The 13,774-nt window shown below is 35.1% G+C and overlaps 1 protein-coding gene and 8 non-coding genes across 9 annotated transcripts; 8 read left to right on the top strand and 1 right to left on the bottom strand.

Annotated features, from left to right (window-relative positions):
- The first annotated feature begins 2,083 nt into the window (after positions 1 to 2,083).
- On the top strand, positions 2,084 to 2,174 carry LOC133674966 (small nucleolar RNA Z43). The gene has a single exon (XR_009835294.1). It is a non-coding gene; the product is annotated as a small nucleolar RNA Z43 (small nucleolar RNA).
- A 210-nt stretch (positions 2,175 to 2,384) lies between these two features.
- On the top strand, positions 2,385 to 2,470 carry LOC133674974 (small nucleolar RNA U83). The gene has a single exon (XR_009835302.1). It is a non-coding gene; the product is annotated as a small nucleolar RNA U83 (small nucleolar RNA).
- An 83-nt stretch (positions 2,471 to 2,553) lies between these two features.
- LOC133674960 (small nucleolar RNA snR60/Z15/Z230/Z193/J17) lies at positions 2,554 to 2,647 on the top strand. The gene has a single exon (XR_009835288.1). It is a non-coding gene; the product is annotated as a small nucleolar RNA snR60/Z15/Z230/Z193/J17 (small nucleolar RNA).
- Positions 2,648 to 3,273: 626 nt separating this feature from the next.
- LOC133674963 (small nucleolar RNA Z43) lies at positions 3,274 to 3,372 on the top strand. Its single transcript, XR_009835291.1, has one exon. It is a non-coding gene; the product is annotated as a small nucleolar RNA Z43 (small nucleolar RNA).
- A 4,903-nt stretch (positions 3,373 to 8,275) lies between these two features.
- On the top strand, positions 8,276 to 8,376 carry LOC133674965 (small nucleolar RNA Z43). Its single transcript, XR_009835293.1, has one exon. It is a non-coding gene; the product is annotated as a small nucleolar RNA Z43 (small nucleolar RNA).
- A 217-nt stretch (positions 8,377 to 8,593) lies between these two features.
- LOC133674975 (small nucleolar RNA U83) lies at positions 8,594 to 8,679 on the top strand. The gene has a single exon (XR_009835303.1). It is a non-coding gene; the product is annotated as a small nucleolar RNA U83 (small nucleolar RNA).
- An 83-nt stretch (positions 8,680 to 8,762) lies between these two features.
- LOC133674961 (small nucleolar RNA snR60/Z15/Z230/Z193/J17) lies at positions 8,763 to 8,855 on the top strand. The gene has a single exon (XR_009835289.1). It is a non-coding gene; the product is annotated as a small nucleolar RNA snR60/Z15/Z230/Z193/J17 (small nucleolar RNA).
- Positions 8,856 to 9,074: 219 nt separating this feature from the next.
- Positions 9,075 to 9,173, top strand: LOC133674964 (small nucleolar RNA Z43). Its single transcript, XR_009835292.1, has one exon. It is a non-coding gene; the product is annotated as a small nucleolar RNA Z43 (small nucleolar RNA).
- A 1,591-nt stretch (positions 9,174 to 10,764) lies between these two features.
- LOC133674875 (chloroplast processing peptidase) lies at positions 10,765 to 13,686 on the bottom strand. Its single transcript, XM_062096164.1, has 5 exons — positions 13,055 to 13,686; positions 12,166 to 12,303; positions 11,600 to 11,686; positions 11,266 to 11,333; positions 10,765 to 11,159 (listed from the first exon to the last, which is right to left on the bottom strand). The coding sequence occupies exons 1-5, from the start codon at positions 13,565 to 13,567 to the stop codon at positions 11,027 to 11,029; spliced, it is 939 nt and encodes a 312-aa protein (XP_061952148.1). The 5' UTR covers positions 13,568 to 13,686; the 3' UTR covers positions 10,765 to 11,026.
- Between the last annotated feature and the right edge of the window lie 88 nt (positions 13,687 to 13,774).

Genomic DNA, 13,774 nt, shown 5'->3' with positions numbered 1-13,774 from the left:
CCTGTAGATAAGAGGTGATATTTGAGGTTCCATGGTGTTTTAGCATGCATCTGTCAATGTTCAACGTGAAGTTGTCTTCAAGCCATGATTTAACAATATCAAAGAACTAACGGTACGCCCTCTTGAATATGGTTTGAAAATCACTTTAAAAAATGGGTTCAAACTCAAAAACAAACCCGCCACGAACCATGAGGTCAAGAGTTCTATTATTCATTCTACACTTTCTAGCTGATGTTGAAGAGAATCGTTGAATGTTCTGAGGTTAAGAGTCAGCTTGGTTGAAATGGAGTCGTGAGCATGCCAAGGGAAGTAAGAATAATTGGTATAAACTAGATCATTGGCTTATACTACAACCCAGATTATTCTTTTGATATAAAAGGAAATTTTTTATATATATAGAAAAAAAAACATTCAAGCATTGCTAATGTTTTTTAAGTAAAAAAAATTAAATTACATGGAAATTGACTTGATATTAATATACTTGGTGGGTTGATATGCAACTCGAACTACCGTGGTTAAAACGTAGTATGATTTATAAAAATTTAAAATGAAATGATAATATATTAAACTAGCCTGTATTAACTTATTAAATTCATGTCCCGGGATACCATGAGAATGGAATTCTTTCAATTCAATATATGGATATTATCAATTATTTAACCAAAAGATAGAACAAGAGAGATTGAAGAAGAAGATAGACATTATATTTAATAGTTTTAATTATTTGCTATAGTTTGGAGGAATTACTGGCATCTTGGATAACATGAATTTTTTGTTCTCTGTGGCAGCCTCAATAGATCCGTTATTGAAGGACAAACTCTCCTTCCTTTTTTCCTTCTTTATTTCATTTCGTTGTTAAAAGAAATTCAATTAAATAGTTTGAGAAATTAAATCTCAACCCTTTTTTTTATAAGTTTTAAAAATTCATCTTTTCTTTTCTATAATTTTTGGAGATTTCCCTTTTTTTACTTAGAGATTTTAAGGACTTATATATTGATTTCGATATTGCTAAATGTGATAAACTAGTGTTTTCTGAGTTGATAATATCGAAGTTAATAATAAATTATTAAGCATTAAATTAATTATGTAAGTATTATTCTAAATAAACTCTTCCACATGGATTAATACAAATCACTTTGTGACACCAAATATTAATTTCGACTACTTAAAATTTATTAAAATACCTATAGAAATATTTTCATAACATAAAGCTCATTCTTGTTTGATCTCATTTTGGCACCTCTCCTCAACCCAAATATTTCGTTGAAGTATTCATAATGTATTTGTTTTGTTTTTTCAGCACTCATTCTTTCTTAATCAAATCTTTCTACCCCGCCTTCTTCTTGCTTTTGTTTTTTCCATTTTTTAAAGGAAGAAAAAAATAAATCAGAAATGGATATGAAATCAGTGAAAGTGCTAATTTAAGAATATATGAACTAAATAATATTTGTTCTGAAACTAGAAGAATTACTTCATTGATTTTCTACTTAAATGGCAGGAATCAATTTACGCTTAACTTTAAGTTTTTAATTCCTCTTGAAATGTTATAAATACTGATTTTTTTAATTTTTACAAATATATTTGACTTTAAAAAATACTAAATTAATATTTTTTTAATAATTTTTAATATGTTAATAACAAAAAAAAATTCAGGGAATAACACGTAAATGTAACATTTGTTTTAAGGAGGAGGGAAGAACGTTTTTCCATCTCTAGTTGGGTGGCAAGTTATTAGTGAGATAAACGGCCATGATTATAACTCCAAGCAGATCTAAAGGCTACATTTTTCACTTGAAAACTGATAAAAATCTGACGGTCAAAAAATAAGCAAGCCAAATGGAGTCAATGGGCCAACAAATTTCAAATAAGCTTAGCCCAATCTAACAGATGCCGACATAGAGTTGCTAGTCCATTTGGTTTAGTGTGGCTTGGGCCTTCGGCCCTAAATTGGACAAAGAAGAATAAACCTTAAACGCTTGGTCGTTCTTCTGTTTTCCACAGCTACTATAAAACCACATAACCCTAGCTCTCCTTCTCGCCTCTATACAAGGAGCCCCCGAGGTATCCCTCTGTCTGCATATCTGGTTCCATCGTGAAGGGTCTCGTTCGTCGTAATTGGCTGTTTAAAAGCCTCGACGACCATCCTGATATATCACCACCCATGTTTCGAGTCCCTTTTTCTTATTTTCATTTTTCCTTTTGTTTTGAAAGTTGTTCGGCCGATGATTAAACAAAAATTCAAAGACAAGCATATGTCTGAAACTATGTGTGTTGATAAATCTAATCTTCTCTATGAGGCCGAATCTTTTATGAATTTCTTGCCCGTTTCTGCTTCAAGCTATGTTTTTGGGTGTCAGTTTTTCATAATCTCTTTTTGATGCTGTTGCCATTGATGAAAGAACTGGTATATTTGTCACGAATGATGAATCTGTGATTACAAACTTACCACTACTGCCTTCCTTCTGAGGCCCTGTTTTTTTATGATTTGCGTAATATCTTGCTTCCCCAATTTGTTTTTTGTTTGTGTATTAGATCTGTTTTAGATTGAAAAAATTGGGTCATATGATGATTACAAGCATAGTTCAACTGATAATCTCTGTGATTATTACAAAACCTTTTAGTCTTTCGCTCCTATCTGATGACCTCGTTGAAATATATCCATCCTTTATTTTTCATTACCCGTTTTCTTCAATTAGAGTGTTTTATCTTAATTTCTTCGACTTTTTATGGAGAGCTTGTGCCCCTTGATTTTAGATTTTGATTCAGACAAGCATGTCTGGCATCTTTTGTGTTGAAAAACCAAATTTAATGTCCGTGTTGATAAATCTAATCTTCTCTATGAGGCCGAATCTTTTATGAATTTCTTCCCCGTTTCTGCTTCAAGCTTTGTTTTTGGTTGTCAGTTTTTCATAATTTCTTTTCGATGCTGTTGCCATTGATGAAAGAACTGGTATATTTTTCACGAATGATGAAGCAGTGATTACAAAATGATAATCTCTGTGATTATTACAAAACCTTTTAGTCTTTCGGTCCTATCTGATGACCTCGTTGAAATATATCTATCCCTTTTCATTTATTTTATGATCCGTGTTCTTCAATTTGAGTGTTTAATCTTAAATTCTGCGACTTTTTATGTAGAACTTGTGCCCCTTGATTTTAGATTTTGATTCAGACAAGCATGTCTGGCATCTTTTTTTATTGAAATACCAAATGTGATGTCAGTTTGAGGCTTTTTATCTGATTTCTGAAAATATTTCCAAGTAAACAAGGTAGGGGCAATGATGATTTGTATCAATGGTCTCGTTCGTCGTAATTGGCTCTTTAAAGGCCTTGCCGACCATCCTGATATATCACCACCCATATTCTGAGTCCCATCCGAATAATCACTTCTAAAAAAGTTTGTTCTTTTTTTAAAAAAAATATATTTTATAAACAAACCCATTTAGAAGAACATCACCTCCAGCTTTTGAACTTAGAAAACGATCTCAGAATAACCTATGGTGCTGATAAGAAGTTGGAAAAAGATGATCAATTTGCCATTAAGGAATAGACTCGTCTTATAAAGCTATGACAACAAACTAATAGTGAGATGGAGGGTGAGAGAACGTCCGATCTTGGCATGAAAAAGGAATGTCACACTGGCAGAGTTCTAATGATCTCAAAAAGCTCAAGGATTATGAAACTTTATTTGGAATGTTGCAAACCGAAGAACACATGGTTATGCAGAACACTGGAGAACAGGATGGGTTCCTAGCCAAGAGAGAATTACATTTAACATTTTAAATTTCGGCTAAAATTACATTTGCCAAATTATGAAATCTTAGTTTTGTTGAATTTTAAAGGCATACATGTAGGACGATAGTCTATTATGTGAAATGTAAAGGCATTGTCTTTGTGCATTGAATCAGAGGTTATATATACAGCAGAGATAATACTGCAGAGTTTCAACCGAACACAATAATTAGAGTTCTATACTATAACAACCTTATCACTTGTATAAGTCCTATTCTTCAAGTGATTAGTTAGTGTTTGTTTTAGAATTTGACACTTGCTTACATGCCCCCTCAAGATGGACGGGGTCACTTAGTCTTTAAGAACCTAGAACTGCGAGCGGGGAAGGGATTTCGTCAGTGCATCAGCTAGCTAATTGTTTGAAGAGACATGGGACACTTGTAGAGCACCGGATTGAACCCTTTGTCGAATGAAATGAAAATCAATAGCAACGTGTTTCATTCTTGAGTGAAACATAGGATTAGAACTCAGCTGGGTGGCACCAATATTGTCACAATAAATGACTGGAGTATGACTCACTGGAAAGTGTAGTTCGGACAGTAAAGAGCAGACCCAACTGATTTTAGCTGTTGTGTCCGCAACTACTCTATGTTCAACTTCAGTGGATGAGCGTGCTGTGGTTTGCTGCTTTTTGGAGGACCAGGAGATGGGATTCCGACCAAGATAGATTACATAGGCGTTGGTGGAGGACAAATCTTCCTTGTTTCCCCCCCAGTTTGCATCAGAAAAGGCATGAACTGAACAGAGAGAATGATGATGAAGAAGTAGACAGTGGTGGACAGTGCCAAGTAAATAACGAAGGAGGCGTTTCACCAATTTCCAGTGGACATCGGTGGGCTGGTGCAGGAATTGAGAGAGTTTGTTTACAGCAAAACAAACATCAGGCCAAGTGAGAGAGAGATACTGAAGGCTGCCTAATGTTGCACGGTAATGTGTAGGATCAACCAAATGAGCACCCATGTCTAAGTTCAGTTTACAGCCAGGAGGCAGAGGAGTAGACGTAGGTTTTGCATGGGCCATATTGGTTCCGTGGAGAAGATCCATAATGTACCGTTGCTGGGAGAGAAGCATACCACCAGTGGGATGAGGTTGAACTTCAACCCCCAGAAAATATGTCAGAGGACCCGGGTCTTTTAAGGAGAATCGAGTTGCTAAACAGTGAATGAATTTATTAACTGCATTTTCATTATCCCCTGTAACAATGATGTCGTCCACATAAACCAGCAAATAAATGAGGTGAGAGTTCTGATGGAAGATAAAAAGAGATGTATCGGCCAAGGAGTTAGAAAAACCCGAAGTATGCAAAAAGTTATGCAGTTCATGATACCACGCACGAGGTGCCTGCTTCAAGCCATAGATGGCTTTTCTAAGTTTACAAACAAACTCAGGTTTGTCCGGATCATGAAACCCTGGAGGTTGGGCCATGTAGACATCTTTAGCTAGGGTGCCTTGAAGAAATGCATTATTAATGTCAAGTTGGCGAAGTTTCCATCCTTTGCTGACAGCAATGCTGAGAACCAGACGGATTGTCGTAGGTTTCACCACGAGACTGAATGTCTCATGATAGTCTAGGTTAGGGCGCTGATGAAACCCTTTGGCCACGAGTCTGGCTTTGTAATGAGCCATTGTGCCATTTGAGTTGCGTTTTATCCTGAAAATCCACTTACAGCCAATCAAGTTAAAAGCACAAACCGGTGGGACTAAAGTCCAAGTTCCATTCCGTAATAGAGCACTAAACTCCTCATGCATGGCAGATCACCAATTTGGATCTTTGGTGGCTCGTGCAAAGGTAGTGGGTTCTTTTATGTGAGTGTTTAGTGTTGTAGTGAATGTGAGTTTTTGAATAGGTTTGTGAATGTTGTTTTTGGAACGGGTTATCATAGGGTGGCAAGGGAGAGGTTCTGCCAGTGTGGGTATTGATGGTGCTGGAGTTGGGGTGGCCGGATTAGGGATATGAGTGGTGGAAGAAGGCAGGGAAGAGATTGGAGTGAGAGTTCGCGCATCAGGTGCAGCCGCAGAAGAGTGTGTAGAAGATGTAGAGGTGGACGATAGGATGGCGATAGCTGGTGGAATCCACATGTCAACTGCGGTTGATTGGCTTTGTGAATCCTGTTTATGTAAAGAATGATATGGAAAAATATTCTCGATGAAAGACACATGTCTAGACACAATGATTTTAGAGGACTCGGGTTCAAAACATAAATAAGCACTTTGGGTTAGAGAATATCCGAGGAAAATGCATGGTTTGGATCATGGGTCTAATTTATGAGCAGTGTACAGGCAAAGCCAAGGATAACATAAACATCCAAAACTACGAAGTTTTTCATAATTCGAGGAATGTTGAAAAATAACTGTATAAGGTGAAAGATTTTGCAATGTAATAGTAGGCATGCGATTAATGAGATAGACCGCTGTAACAAAAGCATAAGACCAAAAAATACATGGTAAAGATGCATGAGTTAAAAGTGAGAGGCCTGTGTCCAAAATATGTCTATAACGGCGTTCAACAAAGCCATTGTGTTCAGGAGTGTGTGAGGGGCTTGTCAGATGAGATATTCCATGCATAGCAAAGAATTCTATTAAGGCAATATATTCACCCCCATTATCAGAATACAGAGTCACAATTTTCTCTTTGAAATAATTTTCCACGATTGCTTTAAAGCGAATGAAGGTGTTTTTGACGTCAGATTTTTTCTTTAGCAGATAAAACCATATGTATTTAGTGAAATGATCCACAAAAATAACATAATACTTAAAACCATCAACATACAAAAGAGGTGAGGTCCATACATCAGAGAATATTATTTCAAGAGGTTTATGAGAATTCAAAGTGAAGACAGAAAACGATAGCTTATAACTCTTATTACATTGACACGCATTGCAGACAAAATCTGTGGATACTGAAGATGAATTTAAATTATGCATAGTCAAAATTGTTTTTAAAACAGAAAGAGCTGGATGACCTAATCAAAAATTGAATCAGAGGTTATATATACAGCAGAGACAATGCTGCAGGGTTTCAACCAAATACAACAATTAGAGTTTTATACTATAACAACCTTATCACTTGTATAAGTCCTATTCTTCAGGTGATTAGTTAGTGTTTGTTTCAGACTTTGACACTTACATTCATGTTTTTATAAACTTTAATTATAACAATAAAATAAAAAATAAACTAATAATGTATTTGTTAAGAGTAAGCTTTAAATATTTTTTATGTAAAAAACATATTAACAAGCACAATAAATTTCACGAAGATATCAACTAGGAAGTCAAATTTCATGAAAAAATCAACTAAAAAATCTAATTTAATGAAAAAATCAAATGAGTGAGTAAAGTAAAGAATTAGAATAAAAAGCTTATTTTAATGTTTAAATATAAAATTTTATATCTTATTTAATAGCACAATTAAAATAAATTTATAGACCTCTTTTATCTTGCAATTTTTTGCTAAAGAAATTATTAATTTAAAGATGTGTTTAACAAATATTCTTTTAAGTCTATTTTGATAGTTTTATTTCGAATAAAAATGAGTTTTGTAGTATTAATAGCTAGTTTAATTAGATTTAATTTACATAATATAAAACTTGAGATTTGTTTAATACTAAAAGATATAACAAAGTTAGATCTAGCCAACCTCAACTTCAAATAGGCCGAGCAAATAAATACATGACTTAAGTCTAAAGTTTATTTTACCCATATTATTTTTTTTTAATGAAAATTTTGATACTTTATGGGTCTATTTTTAATTCTTGAACGTCCAATTATACAAGCTAAAACCTTATATTGTATCAATGTGAGATAGATAAAGATAATTTTAAGTTTTATAAAAACATGTAAATTAAAAATTATTTGAGATTAATTTTTTATTTATCCACGATTTATTTTAAATATATTAATATTTCATATTAAGAAAATTATTGTTGAAAAATAATTTTTAGAAAGTTTTAATCATAAAACAATGCACCTCATTTTTAATTTGTTCCACTAACCCTAATTTTAAAATAATTTTCTAACAAGATCAACGACCATGAGTATAATTCCAAGCAGATCTAAATGCTACAATTATTACTTGAAGGCTGATAAAAATCTGAAATGGAGTCGATGGGGCAACAAATTTCTACTCGACTTAGCCCAATCTCCCAGATGCCAACATAGTCTGCTTGGACCTGCTAGGTTTTCACCCTCCCAGCCAGCCCAACATAAGCTTCCGTTTGTTCTGTGTACCTTAGGCCTTTGGCCGTAAATTGCACAGAGAAGAGTAAACCTAAAACGCTTGGTCGTTCTTCTGTTCTCCCCAGCTCCTATAAAACCGCCTGAAACCCTAATTTTCTTTCACCGCCACTCTTTATAAAGAGCCTCCAAGGCATCCTGTTTGTCCATATCTGGTTCTTTCGTGGTTCAGGGTTTAATTTGACTTGGGCTTGTCGCCTTAGGAACTTCATCTATTCATGTATTTTTTTTGCCGGCTGAAAATGATCAGGGGCAGTGACGATTTCATCGTGAAAGGTCTCGTTCGTCGTAACTGGCTCTTTAAAGGCCTTGACGACCATCCTGATATATCACCACCCATATTCCGAGTCCCTTTTTCTTATTTTCTGCTACTCTTGTCTTTCTGGTCATGATAGTTGTTCGGCCGATGATTAAACAAAAATTCAAAGACAAGCATATGTCTGAAACTATGTGTGTTGATAAATCTAATCTTCTCTATGAGGCCGAATCTTTTATGAATTTCTTCCCCGTTTCTGCTTTAAGCTATTTTTTTTTCTGTCAGTTCTTCATAATCTCTTTTTGATGCTGTTGCCATTGATGAAAGAACTGGTATATTTGTCACGAATGATGAAGCTGTGATTACAAACTTACCACTACTGCCTTCCTTCTGAGGCCCTGTTTTTATATTATTTGCATAAGATCTTGATCCCCCAAATTGTTTTTTGTTTGTGTATTAGATCTGTTTTAGATTGAAAAAACTTGGTCATATGATGATTACAAGCATAGTTCAACTGATAATCTCTGTGATTATACAAAACCTTTTAGTCTTTCGCTCCTATCTGATGACCTCGTTGAAATATATTTGTCCTTTGTTTTTCATTACCCGTTTTCTTCATTTAGAGTGTTTTATCTTATTTTCTTCGACTTTTTATGTAGAACTTGTGCCCCTTGATTTTAGATTTTGATTCAGGCAAACATGTCTGGCATCTTTCGTGTTGAAAAACCAAATTTGATGTCCGTTCGAGGCTTATTAGCTGGTCTCTGAAAATATTTCCAAGTAAAAAAGGTAGGGGCAATGATGATTTGTATCAATGGTCTCGTTCGTCGTAATTGGCTCTTTAAGGGCCTTGCCGACCATCCTGATATATCACCACCCATATTCTGAGTCCCATCCGTATAATTACTTCAAAACAAGTTTGTTCTTTTTTGTTTTTCAATTGTATTTTGCTGAGATTTATTCAGTATTTTAAATTGCTGACACTTTCTTTACAATCTATTTTAAAGCGAAACTTTCAATGAATGGGGAATTGTTCCAGTTTCATTCCTTGGATCTCTGGTTTGGGTCTAAAACTTCATTGCAGATTTGAAGTTACTGCAAATGTGCATTTTTCAGCAGAAACAATTTGTTTGTGTCAAGCATACCCTAGAAGATTTCTGAAAGGGATATGCCGCTTGCGAATCCAGAAACGATAAGGGAGGATATGAATGGTTAAAGAGGTCACTAAGTTAGCTTCTTACCAAAACTTCTCGTGATCGGAGTTGGTTCATCACTGCTAAACAGTCTTTTCCGGCATTGTAGGTTGGCAAAATTACTAAATAATGAACTCCAGATACTCCTCCATGCGTGGAAGGAATCATGAGGCGTATGAACCCTGCGAAGAATTTATATTTTTAAACTTGCATCAAGATACTAATTTAAAAAATATAGAAGATAGGTGTATTAAAAATCTACTTGGATAAAAAGAAGTTAATAAACTAATATGATTCTTAAACTTTATAAAAAATAAACTAAAATAAATTATAATTTTTAATTTTTAATCAACTTAATGTTATGAAAATTGAAATAAAAATATAAAAATATAAAATTCAAAACAGGACAAAAAACAATTAGACTTAACCTTTCTAACTATGATTTTGGAACAATAATTGTTTTTCAAAAAATAAAAAATAAAAAAAGGTGATAATTGGGAGTGAAATAATAAACAACTAATTTTTTAAAGTTTGATAACAAAAACAAAATATTATTTTAAAGTCAAAAAATAAAATAAAATAAAGCACGTGAAGCTATTTTGTTTAAGGAGAATAGGCTTTGTTGCAGATGAACCTGATCGATTCTTATAGCAACAAAGCCATCAAGTTTAAGGAGAATTCGTGTACATATATCATTGAATGAATATCCATAGCAATGGCAAGGTGGTTAAGGCAGCTCCCTTGTGCAGTTTCTCTCTTTCCTTATGGAAGAAGAATACCATCTATCAACGAATCAATATGGGGCAGTTCCATCTTAGAATTTGATGCTCTTATGTTTCTCAGGCAGCCATACATTGTACAGAATAAGCCCATGCCCTGGCGTCGGAAGATTTTGTTCTCTTGTGAATTGTGATGCCATGTCTAGGATGATTCGGCTGCACAATCAGGCCCAAATGTCCGTTGTACGAGGAACAGGGGAGACAATTACAAAGAAAATCATTTCACCGGTAAGTTTCCAGTTTTACGTAATTATATGACCACTACCAATAGCTTTCATTATCATGCGTATGCGAATGAAAGTACCCCATAATTTCTCAGCAGTTTCTGGACTTGAAGCGTGATCTTATATGGCAATTGAAATTGAAATAACTGATTGAACAGTGTATTTAACAGGCGACTTTCAATGTGTTGTTATGGAATCTCAAAAAGCCCAGAAAGTTTTCTCCTGGTCTGCAAAATACAGCAGCTCGCAGATGAAGTGATTACGACCTACTCGGGTGTATGCGTGTGTGAAGAGAGATGAGAGAGTTGCTTCATTGAATACAATTCAATTGTGTAGATCAATACAGGCACGCCCTACAATTACATCCAGGTCATGGGAAAGGGGCAAAAAACCTTTCCCATGCAAAAATTGCCTCTATCAAGTGAAGAATGCTGCTGTGGAACTTTTTTTAAAAGTGAGAAGATTAAAGGCTAAGAAAATGGGACAGAATTCGATGAAAGGAAGAGTGAATATCCAGAAAATAAACAAGCTCTTCCGAAGGGCTTGGTACTATTCAGATGCAGCAGTGCTCTTCTGCTTATCAACAGCACAGCCGGTCTCAAGAACTGTGCCGCCAATCCTTTTAGGTGGCCAATAGCGGAAAACTGATCTTCCAATTATATTCTTCGCGGGAAGGGGACCCCTAAAAGATGCATAATTCCAGACGTCAACAATATTATTTGAAAAGGGAAGAAATATAAATAAAATGCTAGGCCTAATGTAGAGGTTGTAATTTCAGGAGCCATTACCATACGTGTGAATCATAACTATTATTACGATTGTCACCCATCACAAAAACAGAGTTCTCAGGTACACGCTGCATTACAGAGCAAAGAAACTAGTGATGGGTCATTACTAAGGGAAAACTGTACATTTACATGCAAACACACGGCAAGGCAAGAAGTTCAGAGTTTAACTTCTGCGTCGTAGTTTCACTATGACTACAGTGAGGAGTTCTTGGTCAAACTGTGACTGTTCGTGTAGGCCAACTACCGACCATAACCCTCCTCCTATATCTGGGTTGGGATAAAGGAACATTCAAAAACTAAGACATGAGATGCCAATGATGGAGTTTATACTTACAACAGGTGTCATCTCATACAAAGGAGATTCAAGAATAAACTTTTCACTTCTCACAACTCCATTTACTATAAGCTTCCCCTCATGAACCTGCAATCAAACCATACGGGAATGCAATGATCAAAATTTTCCAAGAGAAATTTTGAAACAACAAACATTTTGTAAGATAGACGCATTCAACAAGCATCGTTTCGCTGTAACTGTTTTTTTGAGCTAGAAGGCACAATTAATCACATTTCATCCAAATGTAATGAGATATAAGGGTCTATAAATCAGCAAAACATCATTTTTGGTGCCTTCTAGCTCAAAAAACAGTTAGAGCATATGGAAACGATGCTTGTTGATTGCATCAAAAATCGATTCCCCAATCAAACCTGCAATCAAACCACATTGCTAAATAGTTAGAGCCCCATCATAGTCATCAGGAATAAAACAAAAATCAATTCCCCTTCCCCTTCTCAGTCTAGAAATAAAATTCTTAAAAGAGAGTCAAGTGTTTGATGAATAACAAAAATGTATAAATTTTACGATAAAATTACTTAGCAGAAGTGCCTTCTTTGGTATCTGACCTCTACAATATCACCTTCCTTTGCAACAATTCGTTTTATGAATACATCATCATCCGTGTAACCAACTTCCTGGAGGACTGGTGGACTTTTGAAGATCACTATATCATTTACACATGGCTTTCTGAAATAGTATGAAACCTGACAATTTCAAGTAATATAGCTGTTACACATGATACTTCTTACGAAAATTAGACATTTTAAAATTGAAATTCAAACAACTGGAAATGCCCTAACAAGGTCCGTAGGTTCAGTACGCACCATTTTTATTGAAATTAGAGAAACAATTACTATGCATTCAAAAAATTTGATAATTGGAAAATGTTATACAACTCAGTTCATTATTTGAGTTTTATGGCATGCCTGAACTACTACTCAGCATAGCAAACCTTTTAATATTGAAAAAAGTAGAAAGTATAAACAAAAAGTCTATCTATTTGTATCCGTCTACGTTCACTTCATCCTAAACTAGCCATTTCAAACCACTCTCCAGAGAACAATTATTGCACCATTCACTAAATCTAACAAAGAAGAAAAATCGTACTGATTGTAGCACTCACAAAGGCAAAATAAGTTCCTACTCAGTCTTCCAGGATTAACACTTTACACATTTTCCTCATCCATGCGACATCTTGTATGAAATTTTATTGCCCTCCACAATAAATGTGAATCTAAAGTTATCCCTCCTACTTGCTAATTACCACTAGGCCAAACGCCCATTGGTCAAAGTCTCTCATTATTCAAACAAAATCTCAGTCTTACGTGACATCATGACGATAAACCTTTGAATTAACTTGCAATCTCAATGATGGAAGTGTGCCTTAGTTCAACATTGAATTTACTCACTTAAAACCTCCCTAACATCATAAAAGAAGTAAAGCTGCCATGCTACCTTCTCGGCAACAACCCGATCGCCAACATCAAACGTGGGATACATAGACAAAGAAGGAATGAACCTTGGCTCTGCTACAAAATAACGAAATGCAAGCGAAACAGCAACAGCAGAAAACACAGTCTTTACATCATCCGCAGTAAAATTTAACCACTCTGGCAAAATCCCATCATTTTTCTCCATCTCCCCATCACCATCATCCCCACCTCCACCACCATCACCACCAGAATCCAACACTGTCTTAGTCTCTTCACCAGAATCTTTAACCCCATGACAAATTAACCGCTGCAATTTAGCTGAAAGTTTTAATCTTTGTGAGGTTTTGAGTTCAAAGTTAGAGTTGAGGAAAACAGTGTGTTTGGATTTTGTAACATAAGGGGTTTTGGGGAAAGGGATTGAGTGAAAATTAGGGTTTGTGAAGCATTGCAGAGAAAGGAGATTAGGTTTTAAGAAGTGGGAATTAGAGATTTGTAAGGAAGGCAGAGAAGTTATAAATTGCAGGGATATCATCATCTCTACTCTCAAAGAACAGCATTAGATTCCCAAGTCTTCTTTTAAGATAATTGAAAACCAAAGCTCATGTGGCAGGGAGTGAAGATTCTCTGTGGTATATCACACGGCAGGATGCTTTCTTGGAAGTCAACTCATCCGATGGTGAGAGAAAGTTTTCCAGTTTCCCAGGCGTGAAAATATTTTATGTTTTATAAAATATTTTTTAAT

The sequence above is a fragment of the Populus nigra genome, chromosome 15 (assembly GCF_951802175.1).
Source record: "Populus nigra chromosome 15, ddPopNigr1.1, whole genome shotgun sequence".
NCBI classification, from domain to species: Eukaryota; Viridiplantae; Streptophyta; class Magnoliopsida; order Malpighiales; family Salicaceae; genus Populus; species Populus nigra.
This window is presented reverse-complemented; position numbering and strand designations above follow the sequence as displayed.